The sequence below is a fragment of the Papio anubis genome, chromosome 6 (genome assembly GCF_008728515.1).
Source record: "Papio anubis isolate 15944 chromosome 6, Panubis1.0, whole genome shotgun sequence".
Taxonomy (NCBI): domain Eukaryota; kingdom Metazoa; phylum Chordata; class Mammalia; order Primates; family Cercopithecidae; genus Papio; species Papio anubis.
In genome coordinates, this window is record NC_044981.1 from 108,228,967 (window position 1) to 108,255,762 (window position 26,796).

Genomic DNA, 26,796 nt, shown 5'->3' on the forward strand with positions numbered 1-26,796 from the left:
ATTTTGTGTTATGAGGTCGTTTTTCTGTGTTGAGGGATGCTTTAGGATGGAACACGGGCTTAGAATACCTGTAAGCCCCAGCAAGCTGGTCAGTAAGAAAGTTGGCTGGACGTCCTTGAAACCAACCAAAAAAAAACTGGATGAAGTTTCCACCTTGGGAGCTTGACCTTTTAACCACGTGGCAGTACCGTCTCTTGGTCTCCACCTTCAAGGGAATAGGAATTTTAGGGTTCACGTCATAGTCAGCTGTAAAAATCATATTAAATAGTTACAAGCCTTTGCAAGCTCAAAATTAACTACTCTAGACTCTTCCTGGGAAGGGAAATGGAGACTGCCCTGCATTGTAGCTCAGTAGCCAAGGCTTTGTATTTTCACAGTGGTAGTCCAGGTTCAATTCCACCTAGAAAGTGAGTCATTTCACGTTTAATATTTGCGTGAACATGTCTATTTTTTTCTCCTCCATGAATTGTCTGAAATTTTCCTTTCTCTAAGCACCAGTGCTGTTACCATTGGTGAAGGTCAAAAGCCAGAAATACTGGCCATTTGGCATAAGAAATTCTAGAAGAACTTTATTAAAGAGTGCTATGGTTAATATCAGTTTAATTAAAAGTGGACATTCAAACTCTGTCTGGACTCCTTGGAAAAAACAGGAGGCACCAGAGATCCCTTTCCTGGCCCTGTTCTTCCAAGGGCTCCACCCTGAAGCCAGTCATCCAATTAAGAAACTGGCAAATGTAAATATTACAAGTGCTGAATCTTCTGTCTGTATATTTATATGTGTTGTATGTTTATATATAAAAGGGCTCTAATTAATTGGCTTAGAAAAATAAGCATTTAAATAAAATATCTCAGCAGAAAAATAGAAACTTTAATGCTTTTTTGTTCACATGACTTTACCAATATTTTGGAAATAAAGACAGTTTTAAAGATGATTGGTAAAATAAAATGTCTTAAAAATGTAGACATTTGGTCTAAATTAAGGTCAGATTTCAGACTTGCTAAATGCTTTAAGGTCAAACTGTTTCTTTGACTTTTGAAAATTGTTCAATTTGCCTACTTTAAAGGCATTAAATTCTAGATAAGACCTGGGGACATGTGGAATTTGCCATACCCTCTAGCTATACAAAGAAGATTATAAAGAAAGATTTTACATAAAAAAGGATCCTGTATGATAAATTCTTGTCTTAAAGTAAAATAACTGGTTGTTTAAAAGAAGGGATGTTAAGGGCAAGTCAGAAAGTCCACAAATGTCTCAGATGTTCTATGTAAGTTGTGAAAGGATTTGTGAAAAAGAATTTATGCAAGAAATGTTGTACAATTCAAAGGTTGTTAGGTCTCCTAAATGCTTCATAAAATGCCACTATGACTCTTACTGTACAACTTGCCTGCTTTACTGCTAGGTAAGGTCTGGGGACATGTGGAGTTAGTCATGCCCTTAACTATGCTGGAGAGCCAGCTCTTTTCTGCACTTCTGCCTGGTGTCTTCTGGGCTAGGCTTCACACCTAGTACACAATTAAAATCTCAAATTTACCAGGGTTTTCATCAGAATAGAAGTTGCTAAGAGTTAACGTTATAACATGTAATTAAAACTACTAAAGAAACAATTTTACATGCAAGGTGTGTAAAGAAAGTAAAATGTGTTTTTGCTGAAAAATTATAAGAAGTCATAAGAATGTGAATATTTTCTGCTTAAAGTGTTAAAGAATTATTTTAAGTAAGAAAACAACTAAAGATTTAAGCAAGTTGTGGATGGCTTCTAAGGATTAATTGTAAGAGATTCTGTATGTGAACATATTGCCTAAAAAGGAGTATTATTTAGTTTTTCCATAAATTCAACATTGGAATAAAAGCACAATAGATTTTTCTTAGAGCACTGATCTGCTCTTACATTAAAAAAATGTAAAGGGTTACAAAAGGTTTATAAGGATCTTACCTTATGGTTAAACATTAAAATTGGGTAAATATGTCTATAAAATTTTATTAAAAATTAGGTTTAGCATTAATCGTACATTAATGTAAAGGTGAAATTTGGCTTATTTGGCATAAAAATCATAGAGGAAGCATTATCAAATGTGAAATGGTGTTTTGCTTGCTTTAGACTATATTTGCATAAATGTGTTACTGGTATATGTTCCAAAGTTATGGGAAACTCCTATAATTCTAATATGACTTAGTGTATGTTATTAATAATTATAACTGTTGTGTAAAATTTTGTGTGCCACAGAAGTAAGCAAATTTCCTTATCAATTGTGGCTTTAATAGTGGCTGTCCTAAAACTTTTTATCACCCACAGAAAATTGTTGTCTTGTTTTAATCCTCTTTAGAAGGTGATTTATAATCAGCTATAAAACTCTAACAGGTGTTCTTAAATGCAGGTTTCTGATAACTTTGGAAATTGTAACATTAGAATAGAGGAAACAACTTTCAGAACTTTAATGAAGAGCTGGAATGTTCATGAATATCAAGCAAAACAGGAGTCAACTAAATTCAGTAAACCAATAAAACTAAAGTAATCTTTTAAACTTTGCTTAGAACATTGCTGATTCTTTGTTTTGTTTTTCGGAGTCAATAAAACTTTTCTTTTAAGCTATTTACAGCTTTTAACAGTTGACTGTACTCCTATGAACAAAATTTGGAGCATACTTATTTCTCTCTACCTGATTTCTACAGAATTTAGAAACTAGTTGTGAGTATTCTTAATGCATGACAGTATAGTTATTTGCACAGGTGCAATAAAAATCTGTTGTCTTTTGTAACAGGACACAATTGGAGAAATTGGTTATCTTGCCAAGGCTTTGACTGGAATGGTGTGTTTTCTTTTAAGGAATTAAACTTGACTTATAAAGCCAATAAAAGCCCCTTGGGGAACTGGCCTCATATTTTGCCTACACAGTCCCTGTTCAGGGTTTCTGACCTATGTTAAGTAAAGAACATCACTTTCTGTCAGGTCCAGAAGCCTGAAGTTATCTTGGGACTTCAAGAGGAAGGAAATTGACCCAACTCATAGGTATTTGAGGGTACAAACCCGTGGTTCAGCTCAGCTAAAAAAAGTCTTATCTGAAATTCCTTCTATGGAATAGAGTTCCATCAAAGCCAATTTAAAAAGAGCTTATGTGAAAAATAATTATTCTTGCTGCACTTTATACAAATAATCAGGCCATGTATAATAAAGCAAATCAGTCTTACCATGATTTGTCTTTAGTAAAAATGGGAAACTAGAGAGAGAAATATTATGTTTCAAAAACTATTGTACACTTGTTATTAAATTCTCATTAGTTGTTTTTAAGTTTGTTTCCACAATTTAGGCTAATTCTGCTTATTCCTGTAAACCAACCAGTAACATCTGACTGCTGCTTAGAAGAAACAAGAGGGATGGGTAATGTAAAAATCTAAATCAGTATTCTAATTCTGGGCACATTACAAACAGCTAACAACCCCGTATCAGCTTAGTTCCAACAGTTGTCCAGTTCATGAAAAGCCTTCTAATTTATTTTACTTGGAATAACTTTACATATTTTGCTTTATTCTTGTGGAAAATATTCCTGTTATACTTTTTGTGTAGGAATACAGGACAAGCTGACTGAATGTTTTCTTAAACTAAACACTTATTAATCTTCCAGATATCATCTCTTGTTGAAACTCAAGATTCATGAATGGCCCTCGCCATACTGATGCTTTCTGACTGAACTTCTCTCTATCCTGAACACAAGAGCCCATAATAGCTAGGCAGGAATATTATTGCCCCTATTCAGCCTGAAGAAGTTACAGAAGATGGATTTTCATCTCTCTGCAACTCTTAGGATTAAGGATTCTCTTATAAATGGGAGGGGGGAAATGTCAGAGGCATATGAACCAGAACAACTCCATCTAGAATAGGAGCTGAATAAAATGAGGCTGAAACCTACTGGGCTGCATTCCCAGACAGTGAAGGCATTCTAAGTCACAGGCTGAGATAAGAGTTCAGCACAAAATACAGGTCATAAAGACCTTGCTGATAAAACAGGTTGCAGTAAAGGAGCCGGCTAAAACCCATCAAAACCAAAATGGCAACAAGAGTGACCTCTGGTCATCCTCACTGCTACACTCCCACCAGCACCATGACAATTTACAAATGCCATGGAAACATCAGGAAGGTACTCTATATGGTCTACAAAGGGGAGGCATGAATAATCCATCCCTTGTTGAGCATATCATCAAGAAATAACCATAAAAATGGGCCACCAGCAGTCCTCAGGGCTGCTCTGTCTATGGAGTAGGTATTCTTTTATTTTTTTTACTTTCTTTTTTTTTTTTTTTTTTGAGACTGAGTCTGGCTCTGTCACCCAGGCTGGAGTGCAGTGGCCGGATCTCAGCTCACTGCAAGCTCCGCCTCCCGGGTTTACGCCATTCTCCTGCCTCAGCCTCCGGAGTAGCTGGGACCACAGGCGCCCGCCACCTCGCCCGGCTAGTTTTTTGTATTTTTTAGTAGAGACGGGGTTTCACCGTGTTAGCCAGGATAGTCTCGATCTCCTGACCTTGTGATCCGCCCGTCTCAGCCTCCCAAAGTGCTGGGATTACAGGCTTGAGCCACCGCGCCCGGCTTTTTTTTACTTTCTTAATAAACTTGCTTTCACTTTGAAAAAAAGAGTTTATAAACCTATCTCATTGTACCATTATCTAGATCATAATTAAACATAGGCTAGTATTACAGAAATTAGTAAGAGCTTGTCAAATCTATTGTTAGAAACACAATTGGTATAGGGTTTGCCTAATTTCCTGGTCCAATAATTTTCTAAGAAAATAAAATTTATTTTGCCATAACTAATAATAACTTGCCTTTTAGAAGTTACTTTCTTTCTTTCTAAGTACTTTCAAAATACATTTTAATGGTTTAATCCAGGTTCTAAAAACAATTTGTACAAAGCTAAATATTCTGTGGTTTTCAGTTGCTACAATATTCCCATTAAACTTAAGACTTTATTTCTTTACCCTCGTTTTCCAGGAGTCCTTCCATTCTTGTTTGCTTTGGAGATTATGATTTGTGTTTCATTGTAGTTTGTCTACAACTCCTCTTAATGTTTTAATACCCCCATGAGATTTGACCTCATTCGGAGCCTCCTGGGGTTCTCTAACAATATCTTCATCTTTATTGGCCTTTAATTTTTTTCTTAATAATGTCTCAAGCTGAAGGTCATTTTATTTTCTAAAAGAAGCTTGAAGTAATACAAGGGTTGAAGAATTGTGCCTTTGCCTTGTCTTCCATGAATATGGAGTCTTTTTTTTTTCAACTGGTTAGTGGTGTAGAAGAAAGCTTTCCTTAGAGAAATCAGTGTGATGTTTCAGAGGAGGATCAGACTAAAGTCAGGACACCTGGGGTTTGGTTCCAATTTTTCTCAAGCATTGCTTTAAAAACGTCACAACTAATTTGGACCTTAATGTTTCTCCAGCTATTGAAAAAAATTAAACAGGTTAGATCAGTGGTTCTTGACTGACTTCTGCTGCCTGCCTCCGCTCCAGGAGATATTTGGCAGTAACTGGAGGCATTTGGCATCACAATGGGAGATGGGTGGGTGCTACTGGCATTTAGTGTGTTGAGACAAGGGGTGCTGCTGAACATCTTACAGCACCTACAATGTCACTAGTGCCAAGGTTGAGAAGGCTTGGGTTAGTCCACTTTATGATCTCTTTTGGTACATTATTTCATTCCTTTTAAATGTTATTTACAAGAGATGAAATTCAGTTTTGGGGGAAAAGGAAAGGAAGAAGACGAAAATAGTAAAGTCTCATTGGATGGCTTAGAGTAATAATATCAGCCACTTGCCTGACACTTTGAATGGATAATCATACATCATGCTTACATCAAAGCTAAGTGGTAGTTACTACAGTGATTGCCTTTCTTATTGATGAGGAAATGCAAGCAGAGAGTGTTAGAAACTTGCCCAAGAACATTCAGCTGATCGGTAGTATGATCTGGGTAAATACTGGAGCCATTTAAATTTTTAGGATTTTGGCTATCCTAGGGCTTTCGGAGGCTGAGGCAGGTGGATCACTTCAGCCCAGGAGTTTAAGACCAGGCTGGCAACACAGCAAAACCCTGTCTCTACAAAAAGTACAAAAACTAGCCTGGTGTGGTGGCGTGTGCCCATAGACATAGCTACTCAGGAGGCTGAGGCGGGAGGATCGCTGGAGCCCAGGAAGTAGAGGCTGCAGGGAGCAGCAGCCTCCTGAGTAGCTAGAACTACAGGTGCGCTAGAACTACAGGTGCATGCCACTACACCTGGCTATTTTTAAAAAAATTTTTTGCAGAGATCGATTTTCATCAGGTTGCCCAGACTGGTCTTGAACTCCTGGGCTCAAGCAATTCACCGGCCTCGGCCTCCCAAAATGCTGAGATTACAGACGAGAGCCACCAAGACTGGCCTGGCTCTAATTTTTTTTTAATCATAAAAAGTTCCTATTCTTGTCAAACGCAGAAATTCTGCTCTAGAAGGAAACAAATTCTGAGTGTGAAGGGAGAAGACTGATGACATTGTGGCTCTAGATTCTTGATTTCCAGGGAAATAATAATTAGAAAAGGAAAATTATCAAAAAAAAATTTTATTCTACACCCCACAGAAATTTCTATTTCTCATAATGTCCTCTCCAAATTAATTTTGCCATTTTTGTCAAATTTTAGCAATTTACAAATATTTATTTGCAACCTGCCAAAAGATATAGTGATCAGAATGACATCCAAAAATTAACAGCTGGTTTGTGATAGGTCATATACATTCAAACATCTTTTTCTTTAGTGTGAAGGAGAAAAATGCAAAAGCAAAAATAAATACTGTGAAACTGCATTTCAAAATCATAGAGGGAGAAGGAAAAATAAATGTGGTGTTGTTGAAAGTTAAAAGAGAAAAATATGCACCTTTCATATCTGGCATCCCAAACTACATGAGGTAGAAAATAAAGATTGACATGTTCCAAAACATTTAATCTCAGTGAGAATATTTTTACAAAAAAAGGGCTATAAAATAGCAATTCACCACTTAAGTTTAACCAAATAATATGACATCTCGTTTTGTTAGGTTTTAAAGGAAAAATATATTGCTCTGTTTTTCAGTTAGTTGCATTAGTTGGAACAGTGAACACAAGAAGATACTGCACCATTTTAATTAATCCAATCTTTAAAACTAAACTTCCCTAAATTTCTCAGAGGTCTGAGACCACGCTGAAAAGAGTGAAAAATAGACTGGAATATATCAGGGCACATTGATTAAAAGCCTGGGTTATAAGATGGAATTTAACTGGAGTCAACACTTAGCCACTAACTTTTAAATTTTCTTTTAATTAAAAAAATGTTTATAAATTTAGTAGAGATAAGGTCTCACTATGTTGGCCGGGTTGGTCTTGAACTTCTGGCCTCAAGCAGTCCTCCTGCCTTGGCCTCCCAAAGTGCTAGGATAACAGGCATGAGCCACTGCACCCGACCCCCAGCCACTACTTTTTAATTATGACCTTGGGCAAGTTACTTCCTTAAACATTAGTTTCTTCAACTATAGAGTAGAGGTTACAATCCATATCTAATATGATTAAATAAGATATCCCATCCCAGACACAAAATGATCAATATATGTTATTATGAATAGTCTAAAAGCCAAATTTTTCTAGGGATAAATACATTTTTAACTAAACAACATTTTCTCTCACATATCACAATAATTTATAGAAACACATGCTAATTTCTTCTGCTATGTATGAAATATTAATTTTAAACCTGCATTTACTCTAATCCCATACATGCAAAAAGAGACACACCTATATCATGCACACACACACACCCCCCCCACACACACACCTGGAACCATTTTCTTTTTAGACCACAGAACTGAAAGAATAACCATTTTGATTTCATTCCCAAAATATGCATTAATGTTGTCCACTGCTGTAATATTGTGAACTATTCTCATTTGAGGTTTTTTTTCCCATTGAATTGAAATGATTTCTTTCCCAAATGAACTCTCCACAGATGTCTTGTAAAAAAAAAAAAACTGAGATCAACGTTTGTGAGTGATGTAGTTTATTTTAAAATTAGGCTTCTGCTTTTAGTTTAGCTGGAGATAATACAGTTCACAGTTAAACCAAATACAGAGCATCTCCTAACTTCCTGACCTGCTATTTTGATTAAAATGTCAAGAAAGTGCTTTAATAACAGTAATTAGAGAGTTTAGGACTGGACTTGTCATATTAATGGAAAGGAATTAACAGGACATGCCATGATGTTCACTTTATCACTATTATGTTACTTTTTCCTATAAGACCCATAGGTAGATATGTCAGAATATTAAGTCTTTTTCCAAGGATAATTACATTATTTCACAAAACACGTAACTCATTTGGTGAAAACATTCATGTCAATCAGCTTAACTGAAATGGTTAGGCAAGTTAGACAAAACAGTAAATTTGCTACTTTGGAGATGAAAGTACAGTTTAAATAAGAGATTTCAGTTTATTGTTTTATTTGAAAGGTGGATTCTTGGACCCTCACATAACAAACGTAATTTATCAGAGCAGTTCTTAAGAACTTACATTTTCTAGAGCTCGTAGTAAATTTTGAGAATCTGGCTGAGACCATGTGATAATAATTGAGTTCAAAGTGGCATTGCGTGGGGAAGCAGAGAAAAGCTGTGGAGTAATATTCGAAGCCCTGGGTGCTTGTCTGGATTCTACCTCTTCCTGGCTGTTTGATCTGATATAGTGATTTAACTTCCCTGAGCATTTATTTTCTCACATTTACCCAGCAGAGTTGTTACAGGAAGCAGATGTGATAATGCCCATAAAAGCACTTTTGAATCTGTACATTGCCATATAAATGCAAGGCAGCATTATTATCATGGTTGTTGTTAGTACTAACTTGGTGCAAAATAATTGCGGCTTTTGCCATTGAAAGTAATGACAAAAATCACAATTACTTTTGCACCAAACTACACCGTTTTAGTGATAATTCAACTGCTCTAACAGTGTTGCTTTTTTCCCCATATAATGCTAAACGTTTTCAATAATCACCTATGTGTCAAGACGGGCTCACGTCTGGAATCTCAGCACTTTGGGAGGCTGAGGTGGGCTGATCACTTGGCGTCAAGAGTTTGAGACCAGCCTGACCAACAAGGTGAAACCCCTTCTCCACTAAAAAAAATATAAAAATTAGCCGATTGTGGTGGCGCGTGCCTGTAATCCCAGCTACTGAGGAGGCTAAGGCAGGAGAAGCATTTGAACCAGGAGGAAGAGGTTGCAGTGAGCCAACATCGCACCACTGCACTCCAGCCTGGGCGACAGAGTAACTCCATCTCAAAATAAAAAACAAAAAACAACAACAGAAAGAAAATGCATTAGATAATATGATTCAGGTGGGAACCAAGTAGGCAAGTCAGGTTAGCAGTGGCCAGCAGTTCAGGTTTGAGTTGAACCCGAAGTGATGGAAATAAACGGGGGAAGTGTTTGAAGGCAAAGTGGAGTTCAACAGGGTAACAGCAGTGTAGGGCATGTGTGGAGAAATTAAATTGCACTGAGAGCAGATGGAAAATGAATGCCTATGCCTGAGTCTACCTAATAAAGATCTAAAAGTCATAAAGACAGCAAGCTGAACATAAATCAGGCACAAAGGCTACAGCTGGAGCAGTAGGCAGAGTCCAGGCATGCACAAAAAAACACGAGATCATCTTTTTTGTTTTTTCATATTCAGCTAGGGAAAGACCTCTTTAGGGCACTGAATCAATCTCTTGGTCTCCTCATCGAAAGCACTCGTTAGAAATAAAATTAGAAAACAACCATGAATCTGATTTTCTGAAAAGTATAAATAACATTGGATCAGAGTAATAAAGGCTGAGGAGGAGAAAAGGAAGAAGGCCTATTTTGAATATTTTCCCATTACTGACAGTAAGCCGGAAATGATGTCAGAGGGTTACACAGTCATTTAGGTTGTTCGTCGGTTGCATGAGAAAGGGGTCATGCCTGCCACATCTCCTGAAATATCCTCAGCCCTCTCATTATCCATTCAACAGACATGAATCTGTCCAGTGCTTTGGATATTTTGGAATTACTTTCTTTCTTTCCTTTCCTTTTCTTTCTTTTTTTTTTTTTTGAGATGGAGTTTTGCTCTCGTTGCCCAGGCTGGAGTGCAATGGCACGATCTAGGTTCACTACAACTTCTGCCTCTTGGGTTCAAGCGACTCTCCTGTCTCAGCCTCCCAAGTAACTGGGATTACAGGTATGTGCCATCACACCTGGCTAATTTCATATTTTTAGTATAGTCGGGGTTTCACCATGTTGGCCAGGCTGGTCTCAAACTCCTGACCCCAGGTGATCCACCAGCCTTGGCCTCCCAAAGTTCTGGGATTGCAGGCATGAGCTACTGTGCCCCGCCAGAAGTACTTTCTTTTTAATGTGCTAGACTATGGCCTGGGAGAGCAAGACAGACATGGCTCCTGTCCTCAGGAGGTAATGGCTTCCCTGTCTCATGCAGCATGTCCTTACTACAGATTGTTAGTGAAAGTGGTCATAATTATTCCCTCCCTATATCCCTATCCTTTTGCAATGTGACTGCAGATCCTATCAGCAAGAGATGGAGTCTAATTTCCCACCTTTTGAATCTAGGTTGGCAGGATGACTTTATTTGACCTATAACAAGCAAGGAGTTGACTGTATGCCAGTTCCTACTCTATGCCAAAAGAAGCTTTCCTCTCTTTTCTCTCTCTTGGAATCTGTGATCACCGTGAGAACAAGGCTGTGGTAACATGCTAGAGGGTAAGAGTCCACATGGAGCTAGTCATTCTTGCTGAGGCCACGTAGATCAGCTGGCTGAGCACCCGCCCATTGGGCAGCTGCCCTCAGCGAGCCCAGCCAATACTAGAAGAATGGTCTAGCCAAGCCCCGTTCCAATGGCTGCTCTACAGAATTGTAAACTAAGTAAATGGTTGCTTCTAGCCACTAAATTTTGGAATGATTTGTTGTGTAGCAAAAGCTGACTGAGCAGCTCTTAACTGTGTAAGTATGACTCCAAGCTTATTTTGGGCACAGAATTTTTTCATTGGCTTATCAAATTACCTTGATAACTGCCAAATCGCCACTCCACTTTGCGCTGTATGGACATTGCCTCACTGGATAGTTGTCAGAATATAGACACCCTGGGAAGGTTTGATATTGGATCTCTGATCTGCAGAATATGAAGTTGACTAATGTGCTTGAAATATGACATATAGAGTATAATATATTCCTCAAAGAAAGTACAAATACAGAAGGCAGAACATAAACATCCGCAACCAATATAAACTTCAAACAAGTAGTTGAAAGGTTAAATGCAAATCTTGTTAGTTTTGTTTTCCAACGTGATGGATCATGATGTGAAACAATGACTAAACACCTGTTTATCACAGTGTGGGTTTGTACAACTAATTCAACATGTCCTATAGACACAGCCATCAAGTCTCCAATTTCTCCTTCAAGTCATTTGATTATGTTGATATATTATTGCAACTATCACTAGCAGCTTATGTATTGTTCCAGTTGTCTGGTTGTAACTGCTTTAATTCTAATGATGACACATCAGTGGAGATTAGCTAAAGGGAGCTTTGATTTGTCTTAATTTTTAAATATGTCGGAGCATCTTTCCCTCTTTTCCTGGTAGCCTCTCTTCTGTGTCCGGCTGTCTCAGTTGGGCATTTTGGGACAGCAGCCAATTCCAGGGCTAATGTGTTTCTGCTGTTATCCTACACTAATGCTGCTTCATAGAGGCAGCGATGAAGATAAGGCCTAATTGGATGTATTTTTAAAGCAAACCTTTTAGTTACTTGGAACAGAACTCCTCCAATTAGCTTCTTTTCTATCTGGCTGCACAATAGCCATACTGATGTGAAAATGCTGAATTTGGAAGGGAATCAAGGGCAGTGTCGGGCAACTGAAGAATAATCATGCTTAACTTAGGAGAAATGCTCCACCAGACGGGCTCGGAGCTGTATTTCCACGAAGGCAGGTTGAGTGAAGGACAGCTGGGAGGTCATATGTGGCAAGAGGTACTTGCAGTGGTCCAGGGTACACTACTAAGCAGCCATGCTCTAGAGCCCAGCAAGACAGGGAAGGTACAGGTAGGGACTGAAGGAGAGTCAATACTTCATAATGGCCATGATTTTGCTCCAATAGAAATATTTTACTTCAAAGCAAAATATTTTACCCTTAGCTGAGGACTAGGCATTTTAAGTTGCAGTCTTTAACATGTTATCCCCAGGTTGGTGAAAATCTATTTAAATCCCTGCCCTTTTAAAGTTCCTTACAAGATTCTAGCAGACACTGAATAGGAGAGCTGCTTAGCATCAGGTTGGTGCAAAAGTAATGGCTGTTTTTGCAACTACTTTTAAAAGGTAGCTCCTAGTAAAATGAGTAAGTTTAGCGGTCTTGATGTGGAAAAAAACATAGAGAAGAGAAGCAGAGTCAAAACCATTTCTTTCTGGCATTCATTTCTGAAATAGAATTAGAAGTGAGACATAATAAGTTAATAATCTCCCTTTGGCTGGAAGTGGGTCTGCCATCATTACCTCATGTTCTCTAGAGGGTGCGAGTTCCTGTGTTCCTCTGAGCATCACTGAATACCAGGGGTATGAGGATTAATGTCGCCCATGACAGATGCATCTGGGCCATATTACATTAGTCCTCTGGTCAATTAGAAAGGTTGAGCCTGGGCTTGGCTGGACGGCAGAATGGGGTATAGAGGGGACAGTGAGAGACAGGGTGTGGTCAAGAGACAGCAGGAAGAAGCCGCTGCACCCTGTGGTGTCAAAGGCCTCCCCTAGCTCCTCAACCATTTGACTTGCTATTCATTTCTCTGGAGCTATCTGTCCTCATAGTTCTGACCCCTGGCTCTAGGAACTTTAGCCAAGATTCTGACTCCTGCCTTTATTTCATAGGAAGTTTGAATTTGAATTCACTGTTAAAAAAATTATACAGGCTGTGATTTTTGGATGCTGGCATCATTATTTAAAATTTACTTACTTGGATTAATATTAAAAATTAAGCCATGTATTTGATTGATTTTATAGATCAGAGGTCAAAGTTAGCCAACCAGTGACTTAACTATGTAGTATGAACTTGGAGACAGCCTTTTCTCTTTCCTCCTTGTGATTTCCCATATGATTATGACATTGTGTGTAAGTGTTGAATATTTTGTGTAGGTCCCCATTTGTACTCTTCTGGGTGCAGAAACACATCTTCCAAAAGCTAGTCACTATTCACCCTATTATCTCCAACAAGCATGAGGTCTGTTAAAAATTGCTTAATCTAATAATATTTCTTAGATTAATATTCATATGTTAAATATGATTCATATGTTAAATATGTGATTCAGTCTAATATGTTTGATATTTGTGCTAGAGTTCAGGTTGCAAACCAATAGCTAAAGAGAAGTTAGGAATGGTCATCTTTTAATCTTTTTTCCTTTTCCATGATGCGAATTTTCTGTGAATATCTTGCATCCATGACCACAGCGGGCAAGGCACTGACCCTCTCTCTTTAATCACAGAGCCAGAGCAAGACTGGCTTTTGAGAAATAAGAGGGATTTTGGAGTGACATCTATGAATTATATAATAATTCTGGGGAAAATGAAAAGGATTCTAGATAAGAATTACTTCCACAATGTGCTAAAGTTCATAAATTTTTCAAAGAAGTAAAAGCCATAAAAATAGTTATTTTGAATAGTTTCATGGATTTCTCATTGGTGTATCTTTATACCTAAATGAATATGTACAGTCAAATATAAAGAACACAGTTTGTATAACAAACCTCTTCTCTAACACTAGAACCACAGTCTGCTCCCCTCTTCCCTCCATTCTCATCCTCTATAATGGATTAAACTCCTAGTTTGGCACAAAGATTTATAATTTTTTACATCATCCCCAGTGGATGCACCTATTTCTAGAGGCTACGTACCTGATGATTAGTTCTATCCACTGTATTGGCCGTGGAGGGGTGGTCTCTAGTGTTCTGACGAATTCGAGTGGAGTTTTGTTGCTCGATGTTGGAAGAGGCTGGGATACAGAACTCTCTGAAGCATCGTTTGAAGTTTTCATCCAGAAATGCATAAAGGACTGGGTTGAGGCAGCTGTTTGTGTAACCTAGAGCAATGCAGAAGTGCCAAGAAACAGTCTGGAACGTAGTTTCCGGGATTGTAACTAAGGCTTTAATGATGACGTAAATGTGAATGGGAGTCCAGCAGATGATGAACACAGCCACCACCACCAGCACCATCCTGGTGATCCTTCGAAGATTCCTGTCCTTTTCTTTGGAGCCAGAGAGCATGCGGACACTCTTGAGGCGCAAGATCATCAGTCCGTAGCACACGGTAATGATGAGCACAGGCATGATGAAGGCAAAGATGAAAACACAGATCTTCAGCAGGTTTTCCCAGTACCAGCTTGGGTGAGAGAATGTTAGTGTACAATCGATGGAACCTAGAAGAAAGGAATTTAAAGGAAAAATTAGCAGCAACATTTAATTATGTCATAAGGTGTTAATACTGCCATTTTGCTCATTCATTTTTAGCCTTGACCAGAGCTAACCTAAGGCTATAAAGAAATTGTGGAAGAAACTCAGTTGTTTGTTACTTTTCAAAGAAAATTTTACTTCTAATGTTTTTTGTTTTTTTTCTAAATTTCTCATTTGCAGTCCACTTTGATCACATTAAGGTTTCATTCAGGGAACAAAAATGAACGTCTCAACATGAGCTAGATCCTCCATGAGGTCTACATTGATATAAAAAATCTAATAATTGTCCAAAGTCTCTAGGAGATTCCAGGTAATGGATGTTTTCACTTCATTTTTTGATGGATTGTTCAATATTCTGATATTAGGTGTAGAAAGATAAATTTGCCATGTAATCAGCCACTTGAAAATTTTCAACAAACCTTAGTGTAATACTCTTTGGGTTTAAGCTCCAATTACTCTTGGGAGAGCTATGTTCTAATTTACACACCATTTTTATGAAGTAAATACAGAGAAATCAGAAATAAATAGATTATATTCTCTTTAAAGGGTTTAATAGGCCTAAAATTATGAGGAAAATTCCAATTTTAAAGTATTCAAAGGCATTTTTTTACTAGAAAGAATAATTAAAATTACAATTTGACTAAGATGATGGACCTCTCTGTAAATACTACTTTGCTTATGACATCACCGTATCAGACTGTGAACCCTCCATCCCTCAGGCTGGTAACATCACTCACCTTGCCTGTATTTTGTTGTAGCCATGAACATTACAGGAAGACCAATGGCTGAAGAGAGGATCCAGTTGCAGACATTGATAATTTTGGCATTTCGGGGAGTACGGAAATCTAAGGCCTTGACAGGGTGGCAGACTGCAATGTATCGATCAACACTCATGGTGCAGAGGGTGAATATGCTGGTGAACATATTATAGTAATCTATGGAGATCACGATCTTGCAAAGGATGGTTCCAAATGGCCATGTTCCCATTAGGTAATTCACACTCTGGAAGGGGAGGGTACTGGTGACTAAGGCATCTGCCAGAGCAAGGTTGAAAATGTAGATGTTGGTGGCAGTCTTCATTTTGGTGTATCTAGGAGATAAAGGAAGAAGAGTGTCCGAGTCAGTAAAAGACACTCATGTAAAATACAGGTAAGCTTCCAATAATAAATTTGCATGAATTAATAGAAAGCTTTTTTGAGATTCGATATAGAATTCTTTTCCAGTATTAGCTTGGCTATTTATAATGATGTCAATGATGTGCCTATGGGCTGAACAGCTGTAATAATAGCAATGATGCTGCTTTGTTGAGTTTTTTGTTTTTTTTTTTTTTAGATAGGATCTTGCCCTGTTACCCAGTCTGGAATATAAAGGTATGAACAGGGCTCACTACAGCTTCAACCTCCTGGGCTCAAGAGATCCTCTTGCCTCAGCCTCCTGAGTAGCTGGGACCATAGGTGCATGCTACCATACCCTGTTAATTTAAAAAAACTGTTGTAGGGATAGGGTCTTAACATGTTGCTCAGGCTGGTCTTGAACTCCTGGGCTCAAGCAATCCTCTCTCCTCAGCCTCCCAAAATGTTGGGATTACAGGCGCGAGCACACGGTGAAGTTTTTTTTTTTTTTGTAATGTGTCAGTCATGTGATAGGTCTAATAGAAAGAGGGAGATTCCAGTCAAGTAGTAGAGGCAGAGACTGGATAGTAATTCTAAATATAAAAGAGAAAATTTTAGCTATATAAATATAGTTAAAATTATCAAGAACTATAATTGTGCACGTCTGTAGATAGTATGTACAAGAACACATGCACATACAAACATGCAGGCGATTATGGAGCACAGAGATGAGGCAACTCACAGAGCATAAGGCAAAGGGAATAGCAGGAGTAAGATGTGGAAGGCATCCTGGAAGTGCAAGTTTAATCTCGAAGTACAAGTAGGATGATTGAGTTAGACACTTGGTAGGAGCAGGTCATTCTAGACAGAGAGGTAACAGAGAGAACCCCAACAAAGGTGTAGAGTTGGAATGACGTGAGGTGTGTGTCAAGCACATTCTACCAGGGAAGAGCAATGGATCTGACTGGGGAAGAAGAGAGGCCAGTACATGAAGAACTTGTATACCATGGTAAGAAAATTAGACTGTATCCAATTCATGATGAGGAACCCAAGTGTGTTTGCTTTGTTTTTATTTTTTTAATGCTTTATTGAGGTAGAACTGACCTACACTAAATAACACATAATTAAAGTGTGTAATTTGATAAGCTTTGACACATGTGTACACCTGTGAAACCACCACCATAATTAAGATCAGAGATTGGCAAACTATGGTGTGTAGATGCAACTGGGCCACTGCCTGTTTTTATAAATAGTTTTATTGGAACACAGATACACCCATTTAAAAACCCATGAGTGTTTTGATGCTACGATGGCAGAGTTCAATAATTGCAACAGAAATCAGATCACATGCAAAGCCTAAGTTACTTACTATCTTGCACTTTACAGAAAAAAAGTCAACTCCTGATCAAGACAATGACATCAATTGCCCCCAAAAGTGTCTTTGTGTAGTTCTTTAATCTTTCCTTTTTGCCCCTCCCTGTCCTCATATCCCACCCTCACTGTTCCTTAGGCAATTGCCAATCTTGGTTTTCTTTCTGTTCTTGTAGATTAGTTTGCATTTCCTAGAAGATGCAAGCAGAATCATTCAGTATGTACTCTTTTTTTGTGCTGCTTCTTTCACTCAGTGTAATTATTCTGAGATTCATCCATGTTGTTGCATATAACAAGAAATAATTCCTTTTTATTGGCAAGTAGTATTACTTATCCATTCTTCTGTTTTTTAATCCATTCACCTATCAATGGGAAGTGAGTTGCATGTAACTTTTGGATGTTACAAATAAACTGTTATAATCATTCTTGTGCAAGTCTTTATATGCTTTTCTTTCTCCTGGGTAAGTATCTAGGAGTGTCATATGTTTTCAAGGCCTGCAGAAATTAGAAATATGATAGTAGAATAGATAAGCAGGTACACTTGAAATAATACATTATATCTGATGGCAGAAGTATACCTTGCAAATATTGGACATCAATTTTTTTTTTAAGATTCCACATATATTTACCTTCATTTAGTAATAGTACCTCAGTTTCACTCTGGGAACCACTCATTTCCCATTCTCAGTCCAGGTGCTTTGGGATGGGCTCTATTATTAGTCCAGGGCATGAAGATGTTCAGTGACTGGGGCTATGGTGAATGGCAAGGATGGTCTCATGTTCCAACCAGAGCCAGTGAGAGTTTATTTTGAGACTTATGGAGAAAGAGTGTAGTAGTTTTCCTGCAGGACCCACACCTGAGAAGATGTATGGTATGTAGTTGCTGGAGGAGCTTGTCTGAAAATGGACCTAATCCAGAGGATGTGGATTTGAGAGAATGAGAGAGAATCCCATACCTCAAGCCAGGCCCTCCTTGGGCTTCTGATTTACATGGTGACATCAATTCCTTTTAAATGTTAGCTGTGTTTACTATTTTTCCATCACACGAGGTTGAGTCTAACTCATTCAGTCCAAGACGGCTGTTGGTTGGAGGCCCTTTCTTTCGGACTGAATTCTGTGTCCAGGAAAGTGTTTTGGTTTCAATAACATCAGGAAAGTGATTTCATAAATCTCCTCAGGGTCAATAGGGTGGCTTTGTTACTGAAGCTTTAAAATTCTGATACCTGATCTGGTCTGCAATACTTGCAGAAGTTGCATTACTACCAGAAAAGCTCCACATTTTCAGGGCTTTTTTTTTTTTTGACTTGCATTAGAAGTTTCACTCTCTTAGTGGATTTTAAATAAAAACGTAGAGCCATTTAACTTGAGGAGAGAAAATAATGTGATTTTAGTTTGGACTCTAAATATGGCAAATATAAAAAGATAATGTAGACAAATACTCCAAAGTACAAAAACTAACAAAAAAGCAAAATGAAAACTGTGGTTTTAAGATTTAGAATAATTGAACCTGGTACTCAAGAAGTTTAAATATTTTTGATTTTTTTAATAAGCAGAAGTTTCTCCCCAAAAGCAGAAAATAAGTTTTGCTAGACTCACCGTTGGTTACAGACCTGCGTGATCTAAAGACATGCTTCATTGTGTTCGCCACTTTCCTATCTAGCAGACCTTACTTTTTGCGGCTTATCTTTAATAGTGTTTTATGTTAAGTAACTGGTTCTTTACAGTTTTCTGACTCATCATACTTCTAACCTTTCCTTCAGGCTTATTTTAGCACTATTTCCAATGTATGTTTATTTTAATTTTAAAAAATCATTTCCTTCTCCAGAATGAGGTGTTTGACAAAAAAAAACTTATGTCAGGGTTCAACATGGTGAAAGGAAACGTGGTTATACATGTTAATTGGCATGCTAGCCATTCCACTATGTGTATACATTTCAAAACATCATGTTGTACATGGTAAATATATATAATTTTATCTGTCAATTTACACAATAAAAATAATAAAAAAGAAAAGTGAATGTTTATCTAAAAAAATTCTTTCAATGGGCATTTTATAGGAACGATGCCGTTTAATTTTTCTCAATTTATTTAAAAAGCCTTCCTCTAAAGATAGCCAGCATTCTTACCCCAGTTACTCAAGCTTTGGATCACAGCAACATATAAAAGGGAGCTCAGCGATCTTCTAAATATGTGAAAGAAAATCATACAAAGCTAAAGGATTAAGAATTCCAATTGCCTCCAGCATATACCCAAAGGCTTTAATCTGAAGAGATGGTCTCATCAGAAAAGGAGCAATGTGGGCTGGGCATGGTGACTCATGCCTGTAATCGCAGCACTTTGGGAGGCTAAGGTGAATGGATCACTCGAGGTCAGGAGATGGAGACCAGCCTGGTCAACCCTGTCTCTACTAAAATCAGAAAAATTAGCTGGGGGTGGTGGCAGGCACCTGCAATCCCAGCTACTCGGGAGGCTGAGGCAGGAGAATCGTACCACTGCATTCCAGCCTGAGCAACAGAGAGAGACTCTGTCTCAAGAGAAAAAAAAATGGGCAAGCTTTTCATTCTGTTCTGTTCTGATGTGGTGGCATGAATGTTGTCCCAGCAAAGTTCAATGGATGGTCAGAGTCGCACCATGGGCCTCGCACAGGAGCATAGGACTCAGAGTTAGCAAACTAGCAAAAGAAGTGACCTGCAGGAAGAATTATCTTTGCCATTCAGTTTACCTGAGTGGGTCTGAGTAGAACTCCTGGCTATTAGAACACAGGCCTTTTTCCTTCCTCCGTGCCTACTGCTTTGTACTGTGCTGTGAATGTGTTCTGTGGCAAAATGGGCAAAGAGAGACTCATCTGGACTCACAGGCAATCCTGACATTGACCCTTCCTATGGTAGCCACTGAACTCCGTCTTCTGCTCTAAGCAGTGGCCCACGCTGTTTCTTTCTAATTATCCCATTAAAATTTTTGTAGTAGGTATTTCATTAACTTTGGTCTAGATGATTAAATAGCTGTTTTATGAATTCAAACAAATTTACCACACTATTCGTTTTTGAAAAATATTGTGTTCTTCTGAGAATCTCAGTGTTTGACCCATTAGAGTGATTTTTATGGAGCTTCCAGAAGCTTTGGGGAAAAGGCATTGTGAGACCCATTTGTTGGCAGCTCACCTGTTCTTTTATGTTGTATATATGACTTTTGTTTATAAATGTTCTTCCTTTCTTATGGTTATAAAATAATTCCTATTTATCTTTTGACCTATTCTTCACACATTTCTCCAACTAATACTACTTACTAAAATGTGATTGATTTTGACCCATTTGTGCTAAGTGAAGCCAGACTGAATAAATTACCTCTGCACACCTGATGGACTTTGTAAACTTCTGTTTAGTTTTGTGGTTAATTCTCTCTCTCTCTCTCTTTTTTTTTTTTTGAAACGGAGTCTCGCTCTGTCACCAGGCTGGAGTGCAGTGGGGCGATCTCGGCTTACTGCAACCTCCGCCTCCTGGGTTCAAGCAATTCTCCTGACTCAGCCTCCAGAGTAGCTAGGACTATAGGCGAGCGCCACTACGCCCAGCTAATTTTTTTTTTTGTACTTTTAATAGAGACAGGGTTTCACCATGTTGGCCAGAATGGTCTCGATCCCTTGATTTCGTGATCCGCCCGCCTCGGCCTCCCAAAGTGCTGGGATTACAAGGGTGAGCCACCGCACCCGGCCTGTGGTTAATTCTTTGAATTGTCATGATCGTGTCTCAGTACAGAAATAAAACTGATCAAGAGAGTGAGAGGAGGAAGGACACATTTTAGAATCCAACCTGTGTGTGTTTTTTATTTTAATTCCACATCATGGCCTTCATATTGCTCAACTACCTTTTTCATAAGTTCACAATAGAGTCAGTGGTGACAGACGGAAGAGTTTCACCTCTTTTGGGGCTGATTTTTCTGACTTCATTTTTTTTACCAAGTGGTGTGAAGAAAGATACCTAATTCAGTAAGAATTCAAGAAGCCCCTTTTATATGTTCAGCATTGTGCTTGGAAAGATATATTTCTTGCAATTGCCATGACTTTTATGTCCACTTACCTTCACATAGAAATTAACTTTTTTAGTTGAGGAAAAAAAACCTCCCTAGAGTGTCATCCTTTAATACTCATAATTAGTTGGATCAATCCAATGAAATAAAGATACTTTCCTACACTTCAAGTAATTATTTAGACAAAGAATGTGGTCAAATGAATATCTACCTGAAATAATTTTATCCGTTATTATCCATCTATTCCATTCTGATATCCCAGGTGCGTTTTTACTTGTGAGTGTGTGTGTGTGTGTGTGTGTCTGTGGGGGAGTTCTAAAATAAGAAAAAACATAATCAAAACTAGTGATTATCCTCTATCGGCATTAACATGGAGAAAGACCACATATTAGATTCTTTTTTTGTATTATATTCTCCACCATCTTAGTGAAGAGGAGAATGGAGGACTTCTCACTTTGCTACAAAATGTTGTGAAACATTTAATTTACATTTATTTCAAAGTGATGTTATGTGGTTAATGACATTTCCAATGAGCTATCATCAGCAAAGGGAAAGAGTGGTGATATCAGACAAGGAACTATTGCTTGCTAGTTTGCCTCAAAAAGAGAAGATGGAGAGAGGCCTGTATGAAATTAAGCAAAGAGGCATCTCCATCCAGAGGACAAGTGGCTGTTTCCATCTCTGTGTGTCACCAGAGTGGGATGACTATCCGTCTTCTTGGTGGCATGTCACTCTTTCTCTCCACATTGTCTTTGCTGTGTTGTCCTCTCTCAATCTTCTCCGCTTTCTTCCTCCTCCAGGTCCCCTAATGACAAACCTTGAGTAAACTATCTGTCAGACAGAGCAAGGGGAAATTGCTTTCTCAGAACCATGATGAACTTTGTGTATAGAAAACGTAAAATGAATAACTAATGATATTTTTCTTTCTGCATTTGGTGCTTGAAAATATCAGAGGCAAATCTGTGTATCCTCATAATAATTGTGTAGAAGCTCATGGCACACATTTCTATTGTGTCACCTCTCCTGCTAATCTGATTGTTTCATTCTCTCTTGGTTTCTATTGGCCTGCCTTCTCCTTTATTTCTCTTATTTTTTGGTATGCATTTTTGTAAGGCTCTTCAAATTCTTGTTTTGGAATTGGAAACTGGAGTGGAGGGTGTGGAGAGAACGTGGCCGCATGTCACTGCACTATCCCTCTGGGTGTGGGAAAGGAAATGGAAAGAGAGATGCTTCCATTACAGCCAAGAGACCTTACTTTCCCATTTTTGTATTATGCTTTCTGGAAGTGCCCATTTCCTGCATTATTCGATTTCTGAAAACTTTACTTCAGGACATGAATAGCACTTATCAGAAGTTTCTATAAAAATGACATGTTTTGCTTCTCTGATTTCTGTATTCTGTGATAAATAGTATTTATGTATTATAGAAAAATGTTACTATGCTATATTTGCTGATATATATATATATATATCAGATTACATATATATGTAGTTATAACTAGATGAAATATTCCTATCTGTGGCTTTGGTTTTTGTTTGCAAATATATAGAAGATTTATTTTTTTGGACCAAAGACTTTGAAAACAGCATTGAAGCATCCATCTCAGGAGCTAAAGCTTTTCGATTTACAGAGAACACTGCTTTACTTTTCTTCTAAGAACCTGATATTTAGAGCTTAGAAATAGCTTACATTTCAAACTTATAACTTCTAAGAAGAAAGATCATTTCTTATATTTTAGGATCTGGGAATTTTATAAATGAAAAATCAAGTATGCATTACTAGCAACTTCAAATCATGGTATATAGCCCTAAGTATTTCTTTAATATAGAAGAGACAAAGAAAACAACTTCAAAATATGATAAAACAATTTCATCATTATTAATATTAGAAAATTACTTTTTGTAGAAATGCAAGCATATGCTGTAGACTTTAAATTTCTAGAGAGCTTAGACTACTAGTAAAATTATTTTTTACTGCACTTAGTACAACAAATATAAGGCTTAATATATACTTTGGGTAATGACATTGTACGTATAATCACTCAATAGAAGTAAAATGTGAAAAGTAACATGGATAGAATAATTTAACAAAATAAAATAGAAAAAAATAATCCATTCAGCATAGAACCCAGCACAAGATGGGCACCAGCAAATACTCGTTGAATGGAATTTAAATAAAGAAATAAGGGCTTGGGTTATTTTATCTTTTGTGTGTAGGATAGAACATTTTTTTCTTGGGGGACCAGCAATTTTTGAAGTAAGAATGAAGAGGGAATATTTGTTTTTGCTATGCCAATTCACTGTCATATTAAAAAAAAAAACTTCAATCATAGAAAGTCATGGAATAATGAGAGGATCCCAATGAGACTTTGAAGATCACATTGTCTAAGAGTAAAAGGGGTGATAACAGGCCTCTGAATCCTGCTACAGGAAAGGAACTATTGCTTGCTAATTTGCCTCAAAAAGAGAAGACCGGAAGAGGCCTCTATGAAACTAAGCAAAGAGGCACCTTTGCTTGATGGTGAAGGATCCGAGGCACAGAGAGGTACAAGTATTTGAGGCTTTTCTGCCATTTCTCTAGACTCCATCTAAAACTAAAGTGGAGTCTAGCTTGCATTGCGGGCCACGTGTATTTCTAGGAGTGCATTGCTGAGCATGTTATAAGCAGTGTGTCCCAGAAATACTCTTCCGCCTCTCTGGCCACACTGAGGTAGGCATGTAAAGCTTTCTTATCTTCTTTTCAAAGATGACTGTGCATCTTGGAAATCTTGAGACATTTTCTCATTATAGTGAATGCTGTAACAGTCATAGTTGTTTATTTTTTCCATATCCTTTGCATTCTTTTCTCTTTTTTTTCTATTTATTTATTTATTTATTTATTTATTTATTTATTTATTTATGAGACGGAGTCTCGCTCTGTTGCCAGGCTGGAGTGCAGTGGCGTCATCTCAGCTCACCGCAAGCTCCGCCTCCCGGGTTCACGCCACTCTCCTGCCTCAGCTTCCTGAGTAGCTGGGACCACAGGCGCCCACCACCACGCCCAGCTACTTTTTTCTGTGTTTTTAGTAGAGACGGGGTTTCACCGTGTTAGTCAGGATGGTCTTAATCTCCTGACCTCGTTATCCACCCGCCTCGGCCTCTCAGAGTGCTGGGATTACAGGCGTGAGCCACCGCGCCCGGCTCTTTGGTTTATTTTCTTACAATCCATGGTTTGAACCTATCAGTTCTATGTAAACTGACTCCCAACCTCTCTGTTCCCAGATTTGTGACTACGTTTTCTCCTTTTGTTTGGACATCTGTGCCTGCTTGTCGTATTGGTTTCTCAGAGACAATACTTCTCAAAAGGCACTTACTTTTTCTCACCTCTTCACCCCACCACCACCACAATGAGAACAACACAATAATCAGTAAAATCACTTAGGAAGATACAACAAATGGAGAATTGAGATTATTAGAAAGAAGGATCAACAAGACTTAATTATTTTTTAGAAGGAGGGAATGAAAGAAGGGTGTAATGTGACTTCCGCATTTCTAGCATGGGAGAATGAATAGATGGCAATAGCGTTGTCTAACAGAGAAGGCAGAGAGGAAAAGCAGATTTGGTGTTGACACTTTGGATGTATGCTGTTGCGGGACAAAGGAGACTGTTCATTAAGCCATTGGAAATGTCTACAGTTTAGCCGGAGCCACTCACGTACAGGTCACCAGACTCTAGATAATGATTCTCTAATGCGAGCAGATGGGATGGCTCTGTGCTGTGATGCAGAATGGAAAGAATGCTGAAGGCAGAGAAGGATCAAGTTCCAGAAAAAAACAGAGAGGAAAAGAGGGAGTGAGACAGGGAGGAAAGATAGGAATGCACTTTGTAGACTACGTCAGAAATTCGTGAGTGTGAAAGAAATGAGGTTTGAAATGTCAGGCAGAAGCCAATCTGTGGGAATTTTTTTAAATCATCTTACACACGTTTTTGTAAGTAGAGGATTTGATTTTTATCATATCTAATCAAAGCAATTCTCATCTATCATGACTATAGCTGATTATACATGTAAAATGCAATTATTTATGGACTATAACTTTTGATGGCAATTGTTTTGAAATAGAATTTATCAGGATTCTTGCATTTGAAGGTGTTAAGTTTGCTGCACTACTAAAGCCATGAGTATGTCTGTATGTGAAATCACATATTTCATGTGTCTTAACATATTGGATTACATTTCACTTATGTGATAAAAACTTTCCTGATAAATCTTATAGCTCATATAAGAAATGATCTTGATAGAAATGTGCCCATATCTGACAATCTTACAAATTTAAATGATAATTCCAGGATCAATTTGCAAACTAAAAAATTATGTAAAATATCAATAAAAATAAATAAATTTTTCATTAACCATGCCAGAGAAACTAATTATTATTCCCTTTTCTGTATAGAAAATGATAATCTGAAATTTTAATCAAAGAATCAGGCATTCCTAAAGTATGCAGCCTACCATTTAAGAAGGCATTACAGAGGTATGGCAGGGAGTTAACTAGCAAAAATATTTATTTTTCTGACCAGGTGCAGTTGCTCACATCTTTAATCCTAAGCTCTTTGGGAGGCCAAGGTGGGAGGATCCACTGAGCCTAGGAGTTCAAGGCTGCAGTGAGCTACGATCATGCTACTGCACTCCAGTCTGGGCAATAGAGCAAGATCTCATCTCTAAAAAATGAAAACAAATTAAAAAGATAAAAAAAGTATCTTTTCTGAATTTTGTGATATCTGTGCTATTTGTCAAATTTTAAAACTTTATATTTGTAAATCATTTTTCCATTGAATTATCTGCTTTAGTTTCTTATTTTTACTTATGATTTTTTATCGTTTTCTTACAGAGGACTCCAGTGTGTATGAGTCTTGAGCCCCACCCTACATATTTCCAGCCCCTCCCTGCTCACCTCTCAACTCTGGCTCTCAGAGCTGTTCCTGGAGGAAGCCTGATGATCTCTCTGGTGTCTCCTCTGGATTTCTGCCACAAGACTCTAGAGGGCTCACTTCCCACATGCAGCGCAGGTGCCTCTGGCTGGCACAAAAGTTCCCAACTCCATTAACCTCCTCTATCCCATTTTGGGTCTCCTCCTCATATTAAAAGACCATTTCAGTTTCTCTTTGCCAAGCGTCATCTGGCCAGATTTCTACTCCCCTCTAGCTACTCCAGGGGACCCTGGGACACTCTGTGAAGTGTCTCTCTCCAGAATTCCAGTCAGGTGAGAGGTCACATCTTTTATTGCTTTGGATTCCTTTTGTTTGTTTCCCCATAAAAAGTTTTTCCTGGAGTGAGGGAATGAGATGATCAGTTGGTAAAGGCAGGGCTCACACTGAGTTAATTTCTCCTGCTCTCTTTCTCCTATCCTCTCAAATGTCTTTCCCCAACCCAGAATGTTTTCCTCTCTCCTGTCTTCCTCTCTGTGTGGCAGGATCATCAACATTTTCAACAGCTTTTATTTTCTAATGTATGACCTATTGCATAAGCTGTATTCTTTCAGTTTTTAGGATGACCTTTCTTCCCCTCCGCCCCCTTCCTGAGATAAGGTCTGGCTCTGTCGCCCAGGCTGGAGTGCGGTGGCACAATCATGACTCACTGCAGCTTTGACCTCCTCTGTTCAAGCGATCCTCCTACCTCAGCCTCCCAAGTAGCTGGGACCACAGGCATGCGTCACCAGGCCCGGCTAATCTTTTGTACTTTTTGTAGAGATGAGAGATGGGGCTTCACCATGTTGCCCAGGCTGGTCTCAAATTCCTAGACTCAAGAGATCCTCCCTCCT

General features: G+C 38.2%; 1 protein-coding gene across 2 annotated transcripts in view; it reads right to left on the minus strand.

Annotated features, from left to right (window-relative positions):
* Window positions 1-26,796, minus strand: part of OPRM1 (opioid receptor mu 1) — a 92,572-nt gene that overhangs the window by 15,727 nt on the left and 50,049 nt on the right. The window contains exons 2-4 of one of the 2 annotated variants that reach the window (XM_021937720.2): window positions 15,230-15,582; window positions 13,938-14,458; window positions 10,315-13,600 (exon numbers count right to left, since the gene is read on the minus strand). In XM_021937720.2, coding sequence (XP_021793412.1) covers window positions 13,520-13,600; window positions 13,938-14,458; window positions 15,230-15,582 — 955 coding nt within the window. In that variant the 3' untranslated portion in view covers window positions 10,315-13,519. Of the gene's footprint in view, window positions 1-10,314; window positions 13,601-13,937; window positions 14,459-15,229; window positions 15,895-26,796 lie in introns of those variants that run through there. The other variant, XM_021937719.2, reaches the window with a different exon arrangement.